Source organism: Ctenocephalides felis, unplaced genomic scaffold (genome assembly GCF_003426905.1).
Source record: "Ctenocephalides felis isolate EL2017-DRISC unplaced genomic scaffold, ASM342690v1 CF-g0.4_SCAFFOLD_01886, whole genome shotgun sequence".
NCBI lineage: Eukaryota > Metazoa > Arthropoda > Insecta > Siphonaptera > Pulicidae > Ctenocephalides > Ctenocephalides felis.
Window position 1 is genome coordinate 161,602,604 of NW_020538040.1, and position 19,023 is coordinate 161,621,626.

At 31.8% G+C, this 19,023-nt stretch overlaps 1 protein-coding gene across 1 annotated transcript; it reads left to right on the forward strand.

Moving 5' to 3' along the window:
* Positions 1-3,953: 3,953 nt before the first annotated feature.
* LOC113376162 (homeobox protein engrailed-1-B-like) lies at positions 3,954-17,854 on the forward strand. Its single transcript, XM_026616080.1, has 2 exons — positions 3,954-4,290; positions 17,517-17,854. Exons 1-2 carry the CDS (start codon positions 3,954-3,956, stop codon positions 17,852-17,854), a joined length of 675 nt encoding a protein of 224 aa, XP_026471865.1.
* The last annotated feature ends 1,169 nt before the right edge of the window (positions 17,855-19,023 follow it).

Below are 19,023 nucleotides of genomic sequence, written 5' to 3' on the forward strand. Positions count from 1 at the left end.
ACGCCTCCGATTTGAATGATTCAAAAAACATTTTACTTGTATTGACATAATGAAGAAGTGATTAAATTTTTGTTAAGGCAAATCAAGCAGTTTCAGAGATCTGAGAAATAATTATTTAAAATTTAATTATTTTTTTAAAAAAATGCCATTTGGCGGTCAAAAGTGATTGTTAGATAGATGCACATCAAATTTTTAGATATTTTATAGAGATGTTAATAATAAGTACAAAGGTTTACTGGGATGCGGTGCTTACGCGCTTCGATATTTAGTTTCTACGCAGCTAAAACAGCGCGATTGCTTTGAAAAAAATTTAAAATTTCCAAAATATTTCAAAATATTATAAAAAATCAAATTTTGAATCTTTTTTAAAAATTATAAATTTAGGTACGGGAAGTTCGAGCAATTCGTCTTAGCACGATGCCATATACCACTAATTTAAATATTCTAATGTAAAGATTCAGCGTCCGACGGGTATGTAAATACAGATGAGCTTATTTTGAAATAAAAGCATTGTGACAATCAGTTTTAAATTTAACTCGTGGGCTTAACACACATCTCATGTAGACTCTATAGTTTTCCCATCGATCATCACCCGAAAAGCTCGTAATAGACCACAAATATCATTAAGTTATTGAACGAGATACAAAAATTACAAACTTATCATGCACGTATCGAAGAAAAAACATACAAATCGTTACGTGAAAACCATATAAGTTAGCTCGGGCATAAGTTTTATGCAAATTCACTTCTGTCTGAACAAATATTGAAATCACAGGCCGCTGACTTTACCGCGTGCGCACATCGATACTGCGGGCCCGTTCACCGTTACTGCGTCAGCGGCCAGTTTAAACCGACTGCAAATTAACTTTGATGCGTTTCGTGTACGTATCATTATTTTTGTGGAAATGAAATGATCGCATAAAACATTTTGCAGCACGTGCATCGAGTAATATTAAACTCCTCGCTGACGCTGCCTTTACTTATGTTAATTGCCTTTGGATACGTCAATGATATCGTTATACACGATCGTCTTCATCGCGGCTAAATGATGTCTCGCCACACGGAGAGCTATCCAGTTACGATTGAGGATCATGTGAAATTGTTGGATTTTACAAAACAAAATAATTAACACAAATTGCATAATACACATAATATACTAATTAACTTGGTAATAACAACGTAATTTTACTAAATGGAAGAATATTTAGCGCATACATAAAATATTTTTTTAGAACATTTGTACTTAACAACATTAAACAGTTTTTTTTAAACCGAATATAGAAACTTATCATATACTTTTTAATGTACAAGCTACAATGTACAAATAATGCTCAAAAACATATGATTGATGAATAATTAAAATAAAATGTTAATTTTTTCTAATAAATTATACCAAATTTTTATAATAAGGTAATGATGATTATAATCGTTTAACTCATAGGTTTCCAAACTATATGTGTCGTGGCCCTCTTGCTTTACTATAGAACCCCTAAATTTCATATTGTAATTAACACTGTACTTACTATTTAACATTTAAATTAAAAATACATGTAAAAATAAGTTTATACATTTATTACTTGATTTCGAAAACAGTACTAAAAGTGAAAAATAGTAATAAAAAAATGTTTTTAATTATCGACATTTGGCATAAATTTTGTAAAGTTTACCCTTACAACTTCTGGCAATTAACGTCCAGCCTATCTTTTTTCTTGTAAACAGATCTGTAATTCTGCAATTTAAACATTTGTACTAGATTGTACACCTATACCCCCGTTTAACATGGTATTCGTTTTCGACGTTTTTGATCTTACACGATTTTTGAATTTTTTGTAACGAAATTTATTAATTTTGCATTTACACGAAATTATATACTCTAAACTATGATTTGCTTATATTTCCAAAAACATTTCATAATTTTACTGTCAAAATACAGCACTATAAAATGCATGTTACAGTTACGAATTTTTAGTAATCTATGATGGAAAGATTTAGATAAGATGGAAACTCCCCGTTTTATGATCAAAACTAGATTATATGTGTGTATAAACTAGTATGTTTTTACTAATTTATAAATATTGTATATGACTTTTTTATTTTAGATAGTCTCATATAATTATCTAGTACTATCGTAAACCCCTAATTTTCATTACGTGGACTCAACAACTTTTTTTTTGCTGCCGTGGACCTTTTAATACTTGTCATGGACCCCCGGCGATCTAAATGGGCCACTTTGAGAATCGTTGATTTAATTGTTTACATACAACACTTATATATAACACGTATAGTGTGATGTATATAGTATAATATATATGTACGTCACTCGCTGTTGAGTGATACCTATATCAAAATAGTGCAACGCATAATTTGTGATCTGATTGAGCGGAATAAAGTGGTCAAAGCGTTCGCAAGCAGCCATTTCAAATAAGGCATCATCATTGATGTGTTCGGGATCGTCATTGTGCCCTATAATATGAAGGTATAAAGAGGTACACAGGTGATCACATATTGAGTGATCGACGGTGCCTCGGCCGGACCGCGAGCGAGAATACGTTTGGAGTAGGGCTTCCAATACCATACTAAAATCTGTATTCGATATTTAAAATTTGTAATACCGGGATACCGGTATTAATACCTGCATTGCCAATAAAAAAATTGTTATATTTTTTTTTATTTATCGCAGTTGTTATATTGGAAGAATAATATATGAAATGCTATAAATATTGTCCTGTAATGAGTACAAATTATTTATTTTATTAGCGAATGGGAGTAGATAGATACAAAAAACTGTTTTAGTACAGGTCTAGCCGTTTCAATGATACGGGGCAAAAAGTGCCCAAAATGGTAATTCAGTTTTTAAGAGAACGAAACGTGCCCGATTTAAATAATTCAGAGACATTTTATTTGTATTGACAAAATGAAAAAATGATCAAATAGTGAAAAAAGTAAAAAACAAAACACCATTTGGCTGTCAAAATTGATCATTAGACATATGCACATCAAATTATCTGATATTTCATAGGGATTTTAATAAGTATAAAATTTGTTTATACATTTCTATGAGTTCCCTACCAATGTTTATCCCATAGACTGCGACGCGGCGCTTACGCGCTTTGATATTTCTTCTAAAACGCCATGCAGCACAATTGAGTTCAAGCAATTTGCCTTAAGGCACGATTAGTCGATGTTGTCATTGTCATACTCGTGTCGTTATGCAGAAAACATATTGCGCAAGTTTAATAATATTTGGTAATACCAAAATACCGGTATTTGTATTTGAATACCGGTATTGAATACCGGACAAAAATCGTCCGGAATCCCGGTATTGTAAGCCCTAGTTCGGAGCCGAGAGCAATCACCGCGAATAAAACAAATAGTCTTACAACTCAATTGACTGATCCGTCGTACCGCGGTCGGGGCGATCGTTAGAGCAGCTCCGCCTATCGCTACTCTCCATTGGCTCGTCTCCATAGCCGGCGTACCGTACTCCCTTTCGCCGTCTCTGTCGGCCGTTGACGAGCGGAGTGCGACAGAGCGGGACGCACTGAGCCGCGTGCTACCACCGCGCGCTCCGCGTTGCGTGAGAACGCTTGTTTTTTACCTGCTGGGAACGAAGAGAGCCGAATGCTGCGCGACCGCGCACGATCAGCGGCTCTGTTTGTTTTGTGGAAGAGACCCAACAGGCGTGGCCAAGTCGAACCTAGACGACTCGAAGACTAATAAAGATCACAACAGTCAGTCAGTGCACGTCACTCTTCCGCAGTTGACACTTTCAGTGCCAATACACATACTAACAAGAGAACAGCGAGTTACGCGCGTGTTTTAAATTATATATAATATCATTATAACAGTTTGGGGATTAAGACATTTTTACATTAGCATTTTACACGTGTAGTGCTTTGTACGTGCATATTAAATAATTAGTGCACTAAATGATAGTTAGTTAAATTATAATTATGGCTCCAGAAGATTCAGCACCGGCATCATCCCTGTCTTATTCTATTCGAAATATATTGAGTCCGGACTTTGGTTTGAGAGCGTTGCAGCATGCTAGGAGATCATCCTGCAGTAGTAATAGAATCTCAACACCAGCATCAACGCTTTTGTATAGGCCGTATGCTTCGACTGTAACATCATCGCCACCTCAAAGTCCAACCAGCCCGTCTATCAGTTCTACCATCAGTCCGCCGACCAGCCCTGATAATAATAGTGTTGCATCCACACCTAACAAGACACCCGAACTTTGGCCTGCATGGGTATACTGCACGAGATACAGTGATCGACCCAGTTCAGGTTAGTCACAATAAAAGACATATTTTAGGTAGTTGCTATTTAAAAACAAATGACAAAGAAGTAATTTGCTTATGATTATTGACATTGTAATGTGCAGAAAATAAAATATGTTAACTTGAAGTTACACTGATTTCAACGATTTATTTAATATAAGAGTTGGTTTAATGCTTTTCACAACTGACATGTCGATGAACATGCATTAAGAATTACACCTTTGTCATTTTTTTAATGTTTATATATTTTTATATTAGTGTTTTCTTTGCAATTGATGTGTAATTTTTTATCATTTTTCATTTCTGAACACCGCACATACACCCATATCAGAGATTTTAATTGCGTTTACCATTACCACAAACCTACTACTTGTTCATGTTTTATGAGACAATTAGATATTTATGCAAATCGCGCGTTTGGCATGCAAAAGCATGCAGTTTGAGTTATCGAACCTGAGTAGAACAAAAGAAATGACTGCTTGGCTGAACCCGGCATATTGTTTGAGTTATAACTTTTTTAGACACGTTCTATGCTAATTATTTTAAATGAATTCATTGAATGTTTTTGTGTTTTTTTTATTTTTATGCGAGTATTTGTTGTAAGCAAGACTGAGGCCATAATTTGCATTATACTAACAATAAGAACATTGTTTTATATATAATGTTTACTTGTACAAATACAACAAAACTGTATATGTTCTAATTATCATTAATATATTTATAACAACGCAAAGAATAATTTTGAATATTGGCATGATATTGTGATGAAAAAAAATAAAGTCTTATATAAAAATTTGTTTCTGAAAGAATATAGTCATTTTTAGGTTTTTATTTTTTTACTGGATTTTTTTTTATTATGAAACTTTGAAATCCTGATTAAATGCGCCAACACACTATAGTACATTTTTTCTCAAGTAGGGTTTCTCAAAGTCGATCGATTTTCAAAATTGAAAGTTCAACGGATCCAAAACTGAATGAACAAATTTAATAAAAAATATCCTGAAAAATGATCACATTTATACCAAAGCTCTGAGTTGCACTTAAAAGCTTATAATTTTCAAACTACATGAAACAATTTTTTTCTAATTGTTTTCATGACAGTGATCAATACTATCACCCCGTTTCTGCTTGACATCGTAAGGTGATGGAAAATGAAGAATATGTCGGTTGTCATTTATCGGTATGCTTGCAATCTAAAATCTCCATGAATATAAATTAAGTCTAAACATCGTGAATAATTATTAGATTCATACCACTATATGTTACCAATTTGTCGTTATGTCAACTTCACTTTATCACATTAAATTAATTATGAATGCGAAATCCCGCTCAGGCTCTCGGCGTCTTTGGAGCCGTGCTAAGCTCTCGACTGGTTTGCTTCGGCTCGGTGACATTCATTTGTAAAATGAATCCAGCCGAAAAGAATAATAAGAAATAAATTAACAAAAGTAATTATTTATTTGTCCCATGGAAGTTGAAAGGCTATAAACTAGGTACGATTACTTAGTATCTTGTAGAGAACTATAAAAAAAATACTATAAAGATTTATCTTGTTCCTTTTCTTGACCGTTGCGCTCAACTTAATTTTCTATGGGCCAAATTATTGTTTTACATAAAAAATAGAGGAACGAAAAATCAGTATTTATAAGTCTATATATGCAAAGGAAAAACGAAAAAATTTAGTTCAAACTTTTTTTTGTATCACTGGCTGTTCGATTTTACTGTCTATGAACCATGTGGCAAATTTTTGAAAAAACAGCAGAAAAACACATTCCTACAATGATAAACTAGATGTGAGGGTTACTGAACATAGTCAAATAGTTGTTTGATATGTCTTATTTGTTGTGATACAATTGGTTTGGTTTCCACAACATAATTGCTCAAAGTCAAATTGGACCTTTGTGCCCCGTCTTACCCTAATACATTATCTACTGATATATTTTTCGATGTTCCTGTATATCGCTTAGCTATCTTATAGCCCAGGTCGTTTACCGTTGTTACAACTAGAGTTTATTGTAGTACTCTAGCAACACGGCGGATTAAAATCGATTGTTGCGCATTGCCAGACAGAGTATATGGGTACAACTTTCTAGATCGAGCTAATAAATTAGTAAATAAACAACACAACAATAATTTCGATAGCGGTTTGATAGAGCTGTATTGTGGGTTACGCAAGGATGCAGATAAAATTCATATGAATGACGGGGATAGATGAGACAAGGACGAGAAAGGATTCATGGTTATTGAAATTTAGGTTGAATCGGTTGAAAAACGAATTTAAAAGAATAAATACTACTTAATTTTAATTTTTTGATGAATGAAATGTTTAATCACTTGTACACTTCATTTGAAAAAAAAATCCAATGAGATTTCAATATAATATAGAAGGAATGAAAATTTAACAAAATTGGAAGAAATATTCTTGATCTGTTTTTTTTATTTGCCAATGATTTAACAAAATTAATTAAATTATATATTAATGATTGCTGGGTACTAAATAGCATGCTGAGCTTTATTTTACCTTAAAAAGTATATATTATAAAAACATAAAACTTTAACGTACGGATACTTACGAATTTTCATTATGGATTATTTATATATTTGGACTTTATATGGGTCGAACTTTTTTTGCGCAAAAAATAGGGGGAAAAATCAGTTATTATGAGCCAATACATGTAAATGAAAAACAATATAATCTGTTTAAACCAATTTTCTGGTATCAATGAATTATGTGACATTCAAATCATAGCGACCTATAATGTTAGTTAATGTTAACACTTTGTATGAAAATGTTATTTTAGATTGAAAACTCTAGCAAAGGTCATAAATATTGATATTGGTGGTCTTGACAACGTTATTGAATTAGGCTTTGTGTCATCTAACGAAATAAACATGATTATTTATTTGGTAAAATATCTAAAATTTGAAACAATTAAACAATATCTATTATAGCATAAAATGTATAGATAGAGCTATTCGTGTCAGGAAACGTGATACTTCTAGAGCACGGTGCATAATCCTATCTTGCCAATTACAGATATGAATAATATGTACTTTATGATGATATTAATCAAACAACTTACAAGAACCGCAAGACGAATAGAGCTCTTCGATAGAGATATTTGTCTTCCGCCGACGAAGTATTATTGTCTGATACAAAATGTTTATTTTGCGAAATTCGCGATCGCTCACCCGATGAGGAAGGAGCGCAAGCCGACAGTTCGCAGTCGGTTGAACATCGGAACGAAGTCCCTACGGAAAACACGATATAAACGATATAAACTTTACACGAAGTACATAAAGAAATATTAACGTATATAAATAAAACTGTAATAAATCTGATGTCTGTTGCTAAGGTATAACCTATACAGAGAGTAAGAAATGCAGGTTTATGAAATTTATTTATGCTTTTGTGAGAGTTAGTTCTTCGCCGTCGTCTATGCGAACCCCATTATGATGTTCGGAAAAGCCATTGGAACGTAAAATCATACAAGTACAATGCACGTACTCTGGCCAATCCGTCCACAATTATAAATAAACGTCGCATGGACATGTAAATAAATAAACAAATACACATAGGGCACACACACATGTATGTATATCCTAGTATGAATAAATTGCAAGCCTAACATACAGGTATTGATGCATCGTGTTAGTGATGAAAACTTTCTTCAGAAATTCTCAAAGTTAAATCATTGTTAATCCTTTTGCTACGGGAATGCCTTCCGCAGGTGTGTCGCTGCTGTACGGAACAGCGTGCCGCTCAATTGCACTATTAAAAAAATTACGCTTTTAATAAACTTGAAATTGCAGTAAGACTATAATTCTCAATACTTAAACTATTAGTGATAAATCTTGAAGCAAAGGCACACACAACATCCTGATACAGTACGTTATGTGGATGTCGTCCATGGACCATCATATCCGTAGCGAAAGGGTTAAATGCTAGTGAATCGTGTGTGCTGAAAAAGTAGCAAACACAAAATGATAAAAATATTTGCAAAATAGCATAGTAATTTATTATTGAGCAATTATAACCCTTTTCTAATAGTATTATCAAAGTGTATAATTTAAATTGTAATTAAATGTTATTGTTCCCCATAATATAAATCATATTATATATATATATATATATATATATATATATATATATATATATATAAATCGTCTATAACACTACGGTTTCTTGGTCGAATTAGCATATCGTGTAAATGCGAATTCGTCATGACATGGAAATGCTAGGCTCAGTTACTGTACGTCTGTGATATAATTATAGAAAATTATTGTTAGGGAAATTTTCTAATGTGGAATGCGCAAAAAGTATTTTCTGCTTCAGTAAATTAGAAAATAGAACCGTCATTCTATATCATTTGCCGAATATGAGCAACCGACAAAAAGCAGTTATCTAATTGGAAAATATGTAAAATTTGCATATTAGTTGATAAATACAATTTAACACATTAATCGCCATGTCAGTCACATGTGTATGACGCTAAAAAGTTTTACATGAGTCATGACAAACATACTCAAAGCGCTATGTCAGTCACATTTGTGTGACATAAAAATTGTGTTATTCCAGGAATTTTAGCAAAAAAAATTCTTTGATACATTAAGTTTCCTTGTTATATGTTCACCTAAAATATCTGATAAAGTTACCGTGACCCATGAATTTTTTTCTGATATCATGGCGATTAACGTGTTAAATGATATGAATTAGGAATATTCGCAATTTTTATAGTAATAATTCCCAAGGATTGTATTTTGCCAAGGATCATCAGTTTGCGGTAGGTAAGCGCGTAATCCGCAACTAATACCTCGTCCGTACAGGACGTTTCACTAAACAAGACAATTACGTCAATTGTTATTCATCTTAAACATGACTTGAATCTCATTAATAATTTAATCCTGTGATCTGTTCGACCGTAACAGCATCATCGTTTCTGATAATTAATATCCTCAACGGTGACGGAGAGAAAATATAATACAAGAGAATTATTTTGTAAGGAGATCCTGGACTATTCGACCGTAAAGTATAAACATATTAACCATACTTAAGCATTTGTTTGGATCTTTTTCGGTCGAGTCTCTACAAAATATTTTGACATATCTGTCGGAGAGCGTAAAGAATTAACTTTTCTCCAATTATACACGCTTTAGAAGGAACTCGCTGGTACGTTCTCAGTTGTTAGACCAAGGGTTCTCAATATTGGCTTGGTGAAAAAATCAGACAAATAAAAAAATTGTAAAACTCACTCTGTTACAAATAACATGTAAACAAATATAAAATATTACTTTAAAGCTGCCCTTGTATTACATGTATATAAGCACATTTATATGTCATTTCTAAAAAAGCAATATTTTCATCTCAAGTTGTTTCTGCTCTACATCTTTTAATATCTTTTTATTTGTATAATGATTATATTTCTTTTAATTCAAAATCATGAATACCAATATTTTACCGGAATAAGATATGTTGAAATATTTAGGAATACTGTTGCAAACTTCACAAGCACAGTCAAATACAGAAAAGTTAGTGTAATCATAAGAAAATCGATTTATCGATCGATTCAGGTTTCAGATTTTGTCGGCAGCACATTTCACCAAGTCACATTTTTATTTTTATTTTTTACTCATTTTTTTTTAAATTTTTATTTAATCTGTGTTCATGAATTTTATTTTATTTAGTTGTCCACTTAGCAATTTTGTATTATAACGCTTCATAAGAATTGATTAACAAATTAATAAGTGAAAAAAAAAATTGCCAGAATTTGTTCTTGAAAGTAACTAGGAAGAATGTTATTACTATTTAATATAAAAATAAAATCTTTGAATCTAGCATTATGTCTGCAAGAATTAAATCAGAATTTGAGTATAATGTGAAATAGACAGTCAAAATCATTTTTTGCTGTATGAGGGTTAACCTTATAGGCCCGCGTTACTTTCAGGTCACATTCCATATTTTTCGATATTTTACAAAATTATTATAACTTTTTTGTGAGGTGACTCATAAATTCTAATTAATTAACGTTGACAAGACAGATAAAGTCAATATTTATACCTTCACTAAAATTTTCAACCTAAAATAACATTTTGAAGTGCGAACATTTCATTGATACAAAAAAAGTTTAACATTATTTGTTTGTTTTTTTTTTGGCTCAGAGTTGATTCAGTTTTGAAAACATAACAGATGCTCATATTTGTAGGGTATATAACTTATAAAATAATTTATTATCAAAAATTGTAAAATAAGATGGTGTATCTTATCACTAGAAATTTATTAAGTATCACAAGCCCATAAAATTTTTAAGAAAATATTTTGAAAAAGTTCGATTTTCCTATGGACCACACTATTCATAGCGATGCGGTACATTAATGCCGAGACCGGATACGCAGAGGGTAAGCCGTGACCAATTCCTTTGACAGGTTAAGGGGCTAACAACCCAGCCAGCTAGGTACATTTGTGTTTATTACATTTCATGTGCGACAAATCTTATCAGGAGTTAAATGGACAGGTACGACAACAAACTCTTCTTGGTTAATTTAGAAACTTTGCGTTTCTAATAGCTTTGGCAAGGTCGATTTTATGGAATTCTTACAAAAATGTACAGGATTAAAAAAAATTATGTCAGGAGTTTTGGGAAGCAATTTTTATCATTGGGCCAATAATTTATCAGACTTTCTATAACAAATCACCTAAAACTATACTTGAATCAAGTACAGTATGATACTACATGTATGTACGAGAAGCATGGCTAATCTAAAACCAACGAGCTGTTTGATTGTATCTTCTCGTAATTTGATCATTTTCGATCGATCCTTCTTGTTGTACTTTGAATGTACGCATTCTATGTTTGATCATATATTTGATTGTAGCAAATTGTTTTACTGTGCTTAAAATGAATAATATAGCAGTCAACTGAACCAAAATTATATCAAACAATTTTACTTTTTTACACTATGTTATCTGATGTTGCCTATTTGCTGTATGTTTATATTGGTACAATTTTCTTTCAAAGCTAGATGAACTTCTATCTTTTTATCCAAAACGTTATATAACCGATCTAAAAAAAAATTACTAGCCTGCAAGATATTGCAAGAGCAACGGATATTGCCTCGTTTTAATAACTAACATCATAAACACTTAATTAACCAACTTGTTCTGATAAATTCCAGTAGCTGATGAAAATAATTGCAACACATAGATCCATAGAGAATTTGCATGGACTTTTCACTTTTTGTTTGCTTGGAACTAAAATTAGTATTTGAGAGAAATCTATTTTATCTAGAATAGAAAAGAATCTAAGCTAATTAATTTTAATTAGCTTTAATTAATTAATTAAAGCTAATTAAAATAAGCAATTGAATTTGTATGTGACATAACTTATTTATCCCACCTATTTTAATTGTTAACATTTTTATTATTATCAAACTTTAAAATTCTTAAAATTGCGCCTGCTTCAATACCATGCAATCAACGGTTCTCACAAATGACCTGGTTTTTTACTCGCAAAAGTTTACATTAAAAACCAGAATTTTCACGGCGTAAGGGTTAAGCGCGTTGCCATGTCTGGACAGGGTCGTGAGTTCGAACCTAGCTCTGGATAACCTGATATCATGCAGTAGTGTTAAAATTTTTTACCTAAAAATATGTTTTTAAATGAAAATATCCCAGGTCAGAGCACTACGATGGCAATGGGAAATCTCCCACACTATTCTTAGAGTTGAACTCTGCCCATTATTATCATATGTAAGCCCTTTATAAAAAATTATTCCCTCGAACATATTTGTCAAACGCAAATAATTCATCAACAACTACTCTATATATTCAAAGTGAACGAAGTAATTTGATTGACGACAGTTTAATGCAAGTAAAGAACGGGATTTGATGGCGCCTATATACGGAAGCAAATGATCTACTCTGAAATTAATAGTGTTTTTATTATCTTTTATATTCTGATGAAAGGAACATTTGTTGACTTTATCGTTTTTAAAACAATAGGAATATAAATTGAGGGAACTCGTTTTTTGTTTCCTTGACTAGGAGAGTGAAGACAATAGCTTGAAAGAATCTGATAACAATTCAGGACATTGATGTCTGTTAGAATTTCGAATTGGAAATGATTTAGAGATAATTAATTCTCTACCAATGTGGATAAAATTAGATTACTTAGTTAATGGAATGCTTCAATTATTTACAGTGTTTGCTATGAGTTGTGTTTTATGGGCACAACTTTTGGTCATAATTTTGCTCTTTGATAATTTTCCATTATATATATATATATATATATATATAATATTCCTGATATTTTTATGTGTCCACAAGCAGTCGTTGTCGCCTTTTGTCATTAGTGTCTGATTAATATCCGTCAAAATAACAATAAAATCGTTCCCTGCCGATGGTCCGACCAGATAAAGGACGGTGTTAACGGGCAACACGATGGCATAAATCAAATTGTATCCGATGGACTTTTCCACATTGAAAATGATTGCCGAAGATCACGTCACTCGTCGAGCATGTGTCGCAGCTCTTAGCTTTCGGAACATACGCCATCTAATTTGACGACCCTATCCTTCTCACAAATTATAGAAGATAATATCTGAAAATGGTTTGATGAGTTACGATGTGCATCGCCGATATCAATTTTGAGAATGGTTTGTCGAAAGCTAATATTTCGTGCCTCAGATCAATATTAAAATTATTCTCCTGCTAATGTCCTTACCTAACAAATTGCAGTACTCTTATTGGAAAAGGCAATTGAACAAAAAGTTTATAGCAAAAAATAAAAATAAATAAAATCAGAAACAGCCGACGTATTTTTTTCATTAACACACAAAATATTTTCAATGCGAAATATATATGTATTTAATTAATTTTGTAAACGCTGATCCAATTCTTAAATTGCTCCACAAACAGTTTTCACAATGTTGTTAAAAACATTTTTTTCAAAAATAAAAAAAAACATAAAATATTCCGATACTGCAAAAATATCTTGTCAAGTCATTTAAATTTCATTTATAACAGATTTTTTTATTAACATTTTCTACTCTCAATTATTTTCGACTGATTGAAATAGACCATTACTCGGGTTTCAGCTTTCACATTTCCAAGTTTGTTTCAGTTTTATTAATACGAAAGTTAATGTATATATACACAAAGTTTTTAATCGTAAAACACATGTGTAACTAAACTATAGGTTTCGTATAATTTAAAGTTGCTAATAAAAAATCTTAAATTCACACGTGCGGAAAGAGCGGTAGTCGTTTCGTAGTCAGCTCGCTCATATTAACCGCAATTCTGAAATTAAGTGTTATTTAACTAGAAAGCATTTAGTTTTGAGACCATATGTTTAAATGGAAATTGAAAATAAAATCATGAAAGGGGAAAAATTAGCAAACAATAATTTGAAATATACACATTACAGAAGAAAAGAAAATCGTGCAATTGATTGAATTTACAACTAATTTCTTTCTTCTTTATCTCATCTTTTTCTCTTCTAAATCTGATTTCTAATTCTAATCTTGCTTTTTTTCTTACTTTTATTTTTATTCAAATTCAACTCAACAATTCATATTTTATTTAATTTCAAATTAACTATTTTTAAATTACATTTCTATGCAATTTCACATCATCGAATCAAATACCATTCAATTTTAACCCAAAATTTCAAATTCCACGTCATTTCCAAGGATCGATCTGAGGATCGCTGGCGCATGAGTTGGTCACGCTACTGACTGAGCTATTCTTTCCGCTACACTGAACATTTTATAAATTTACTAGTATATATTTTGATACCGTGCAATAATATATCAAACTTTGATCAATATTAGAAATACAATCAGCGTAAGATTTTTGCTTGAACATTTGAAAGCTTTCGTTGGTTTATCCAAAGTAGTAGATACCTACTACACAGTCCTATAAGAATAGTCTTTTCATTAGACTGGACACATTAGAATCCGACTAGATTCACCAACGTCCAATCTTTCAATATTCAGTCATTTTTCTACAAAGATTTCTGAAGCTATTTAAAATTAAACTCCGAATCAAAGACCATTACCATTGCAATCCCAGAATAGTTATCCCATTAAAAAGGAAGACTTTACATTTCGATTTGAAATTATTTACAATTTCAACAAGACGTGTACATCATCGGCCATTACTTATTTCATGTGGATTGACATGCACGATAACTGGGCTCAATCGTCGAGATGAGCAGAAGAGGCACTATGTATATTTCAATCAGTACACGCATTATGATACGCTCGAAGAATAAACTAGTTCTGGTATTTCAACATAACAAGATGAAATTGACAAATTGAAATATGCCATCGTTTGTAGATTGAAAATGAGCAGTATCAAAATGAATATCCTCTTGGAAATTTTGTGTCCAGGACACAGAAATTGGTAAAATTCTATGGATTTTGACAATAAACTTAATTAAATTACTTTAAACGCGTTTACACACTTTTACTATTGTCCCATTTAACGCTTTTGCTGCGGTGGCATCTTCCACAGGAGTGACACTGCTGTACGAGCCAGCATGCCACTCAAGTGTTTGTTATACACAGTATTTTGATTTTTTTCGCATAAGAATTCTAAATAATTCAACTCAGAGTGATTTTGAAGCAAAAGTCGACTCACTGGAAGTCGTCTAAAAACGACTCCCATACTTATAAGTCGTCTAATATAGTTCTATAGTTTGTGTCAAATGTAGAGTGCAATAATTTTTCGATACGATTTATATAATAGGATATTATAATAATATTTTTCTCATCCATTATAATCGTAATTTATAAACGCTTCCTCGAACTGTATGACCGCAATGATAACATCGATTGCAAACCATTGCAAAAAATAACATAACATATAACTAACAATCACATCACAATGATGATAATTGAATATGAGTGAAATGTGGTCACATCCGAAGTAACAGATGTATAATACAAAATAATATTCGTCTGCTCGAACATGCTGGGTAATTGCTAAATGACGAGCAAATGCAGAAACGCATTAGCTGTATGGTCAATTGTTTCTTAAGAATTCTCATAGAATGGCTGATCGGATCTCGCAAAATCGCCAAATTTAATGATAGTCCACGCGATGATAACAATGGCCAAAATTTTTTAAAGGCAGTCACGAAAGCCAAGTAGTATTGCTAGGATACGTTCTTCGGTAGGAACCGATGGAAATAAACGACTTCCTGTGCGTTTACTAATCATTCTTCATCTACAATACATAATTCGTGGCACTGCAATCATGCATCGGTTGTATTTACGACCAAATGGGAGGATCATACTTTTAAAAAAATGTAGCAAAGCACGGATAATATTAAATAAATTTCCGTTGCATTATTACTCATTGCATAACTTTCGTTGAGAAATAATCCGGAATCCATTTACAAGAGCTTTGATAGTTGATCAATCGCTTCGTATCATTTAATGCGGAAGACTCTTTTTGATATTAATGTTTCGATCAAATCACATGGCGTTGGTCCTTTGTTTTCAAACTGATAGCATATAACCTTTCATTTAGTAAAGTTCATTTGTATTAACGGCATGGCAAATCATGGCTGTTCCATCGTAGATACAATGCTATCAATTATCATGTTTAGATCGATAATAGTATCTCGTATCAAAACGTTATTGATACGCGTGAACGATCGGTTAAGAGTCGTTAGCTAACGCAATGTCCTAATGAACACTCATTTAGAACCTCGTGTGAAATTGATACAGATTAGAGATATAATATAAACAGACTTGACATGGAAAACAATTCTCGAAAACAATCTTGATGAGCGGAAATATTTCGTCATTTTTCAAAATATCACACCCGGACGTCCAATCACTGGGTCGACGTTCGAATTAGACATTCTAAGTACCACCAAAAATTAGCTGATGTTCTAAATGAAGTAGATACAGATATTAAAAAAAAAATCAAAATATAAAACTATGTCTGGGAAGTTATATATTTTCTTACTTTATTTTTATTACAGATTTTCATTATTTTCTAAAAAAAATCTGCATTGTGTATATACCATGCAAGTTGACAAAGAACAATGTGCCTGTAATAATGATCGATTTTGTTGACAACTATGTCTGATCATTCAGTCGAAAAAACTCTTTTTACATTTAATTTTTCTAAGTTTTCGTTCATCATAATTGATTGTCAATATTTGTCGACACGTGTTTTGTGGATACATTATCGAAAATAATTAACGCGACCTATATGAGCGGATGAGGTCCCATGTTCGGATTGAGCAAATGATGCAATTTACCGAAAGTGATTATGTGGACATTGTCGGCAATTAGCACTTATTTTGTGTGACGCAAATAAACTTGAGAAAAATATAATTTAATAATGGTATACCTGTTTTGAATGTTTAAAGCTACGTTTTAATAATTATTTTTCTAGACAAACATTTCATAATATTTGATAAGTATATAATATTTTCCAAATAAGGATGTATTTTTTCATTCCATAACGTAGAAAAATAACGTAGATATTATGCATTATTAGTGCTACGTAGCGCTGTCGTAGCATGCGATTCTTAAGCAGCGTAGCCACGGCATGCACGCCGCCCATTATTCAATGCATTCATGCTTTTATTGTTAATATGTAATCAGTATTTTACTGAAGAACGAATGAATACGATCGATAATGTGAAAAACATTCGCTTCTCAAAGAAAATAGGTTTCTAAGTTGATTTGATAAAAAAGGATTTGAAACAGTTCGATTTAATCTTCTGCTATCCCAACCATTTAACTAGTCAAATGTAATCGGAAGACCTGTCCACCATACCAATTTTTGCAACAATACCAATGATTTAATAATATACTCTGATCAAATAATTGCTTTCAAGATTACTACTTTATGTAAATTTTAAATAATTCAATAACCTACGGATTAATATCTATTCAAGCATGTCCACGCAAAAATCTCGATGCGTCTGGTAATGAAAATTCATTTCATTGATATAAAATAAATATACGAATAATTATGGAAGCTATGCCGAGGAGTATATGTGTGGTTTTCTGATACGAAGTACTTTATCCATAAATAATGCAAACGCGTTGCGTTCCAATTAACAGTTAATTATATGCGTTAGCAATAGATTTACCGCAATGCCGTGAATTTGCCACACGATCAATAAAATAAATTATATATTGTAATTTTAACCAGCATGAACTGATAGTTTTCATTCTTATTAATGTATATTTTTCCTTCTATTACAGGACCTCGATCGAGGCGTCAGAAAAAATCTCAATCCAGTTCCTCAGGCAATACAAGCTCGGATGAGAAAAGGCCCCGAACGGCATTTAGTGGTACCCAATTGGCAAGGCTCAAACACGAATTTGCTGAAAATCGGTATCTGACAGAAAGGAGAAGACAGCAGTTAAGTGCCGAACTTGGTTTGAATGAAGCACAGATTAAAATCTGGTTCCAAAACAAAAGAGCAAAAATCAAAAAAGCATCTGGCCAAAAGAACCCACTAGCCCTCCAATTGATGGCCCAGGGTCTGTATAACCATTCCACGGTCGCATGTGATGAAGATGAAATGTGTGCGAATTAAAAAAAAAATTGATGGCATAGATGCAACAACCAAAGTCTAAAATTACCCAGAAAGACATTGAGGTGTTACTTTATTTGAGTTTAGTGATGTGGAGGTTAACTTGACTGAATTAGTTCTGTATATTTTGAGATATTAATAATATTTCATTATCAATAGAAAACATATACCTCTTTTGAGTATATTATATTAAAGACTGATATTGTGTTCTATTATAAACTACGCAGAATTACTCAAAACTAGTAGTTCCAAATAGTATTTCGTTAGAAAATGTAAATAGTAGTCTTAACATATATGAAATTTATGCTAAATAGATATATGAGGTTAATGTATTTAAATCGTCTTAGATTAAAATCGACTATAGCTTATAGTGAAAGGGCTTACAGTGCAATTACATGAAATATATTTTCACATATCGGAAAAATATCCTTATTAGATAGTTAAAGACGTTCGAAGAGTGAAAACGATTAAAATTACGCACTTCTAAAATTTAGGGAATTAATTTGTAAAAACTTGATACATACTCCAAATAATTATAATCATATTTATGAAGTAACCGTACCACAAAGATTCAAAAAAATCTGATGTTTTAAGAATGTTTTATTGCATAATTGAATATTGTTTGTTTTGCAGCCAAAATTCTTGAAAATTTTAATATTTTCAACAAAAAAGAATTTTTTTTGTCAATTTCTTGAAACATAAAATAATTAAAAAATAAAATTGTGCGTAAAAAACAAAACATCTTTCAGACATATAATTAAGAAGTTATTTCTGCTCAGAAATCGTATAATAATTTTACTATGATAAGTAAAACTGTTACATATTTTTAAAATTCTTAGTCATAAGTGTTAAAATGTATATATTTAATAATGTAAGACAAAATCTTTAAATTTCAACAAAATCTTAAATTAATATTTGTACAAAAAATAAGATAATCTTGTAAATTCGAATGAGAAATTGCGAAACCTCTTGATTGATGAGATTATTTTATGACACGAAATAAGGAGACGAACTATTAATAAGCATGGGCGTTGGTGGAAAATTTCGGAAATACAGAGCAGGACTGAAGTAAAGGATCTATACTTAGCCAATGTCAATGCAGAATATAATATAAACCACTTCAATTAGCATCAGCACTTACTTGACGAGCACCAGTAAATCATTTCAAATTT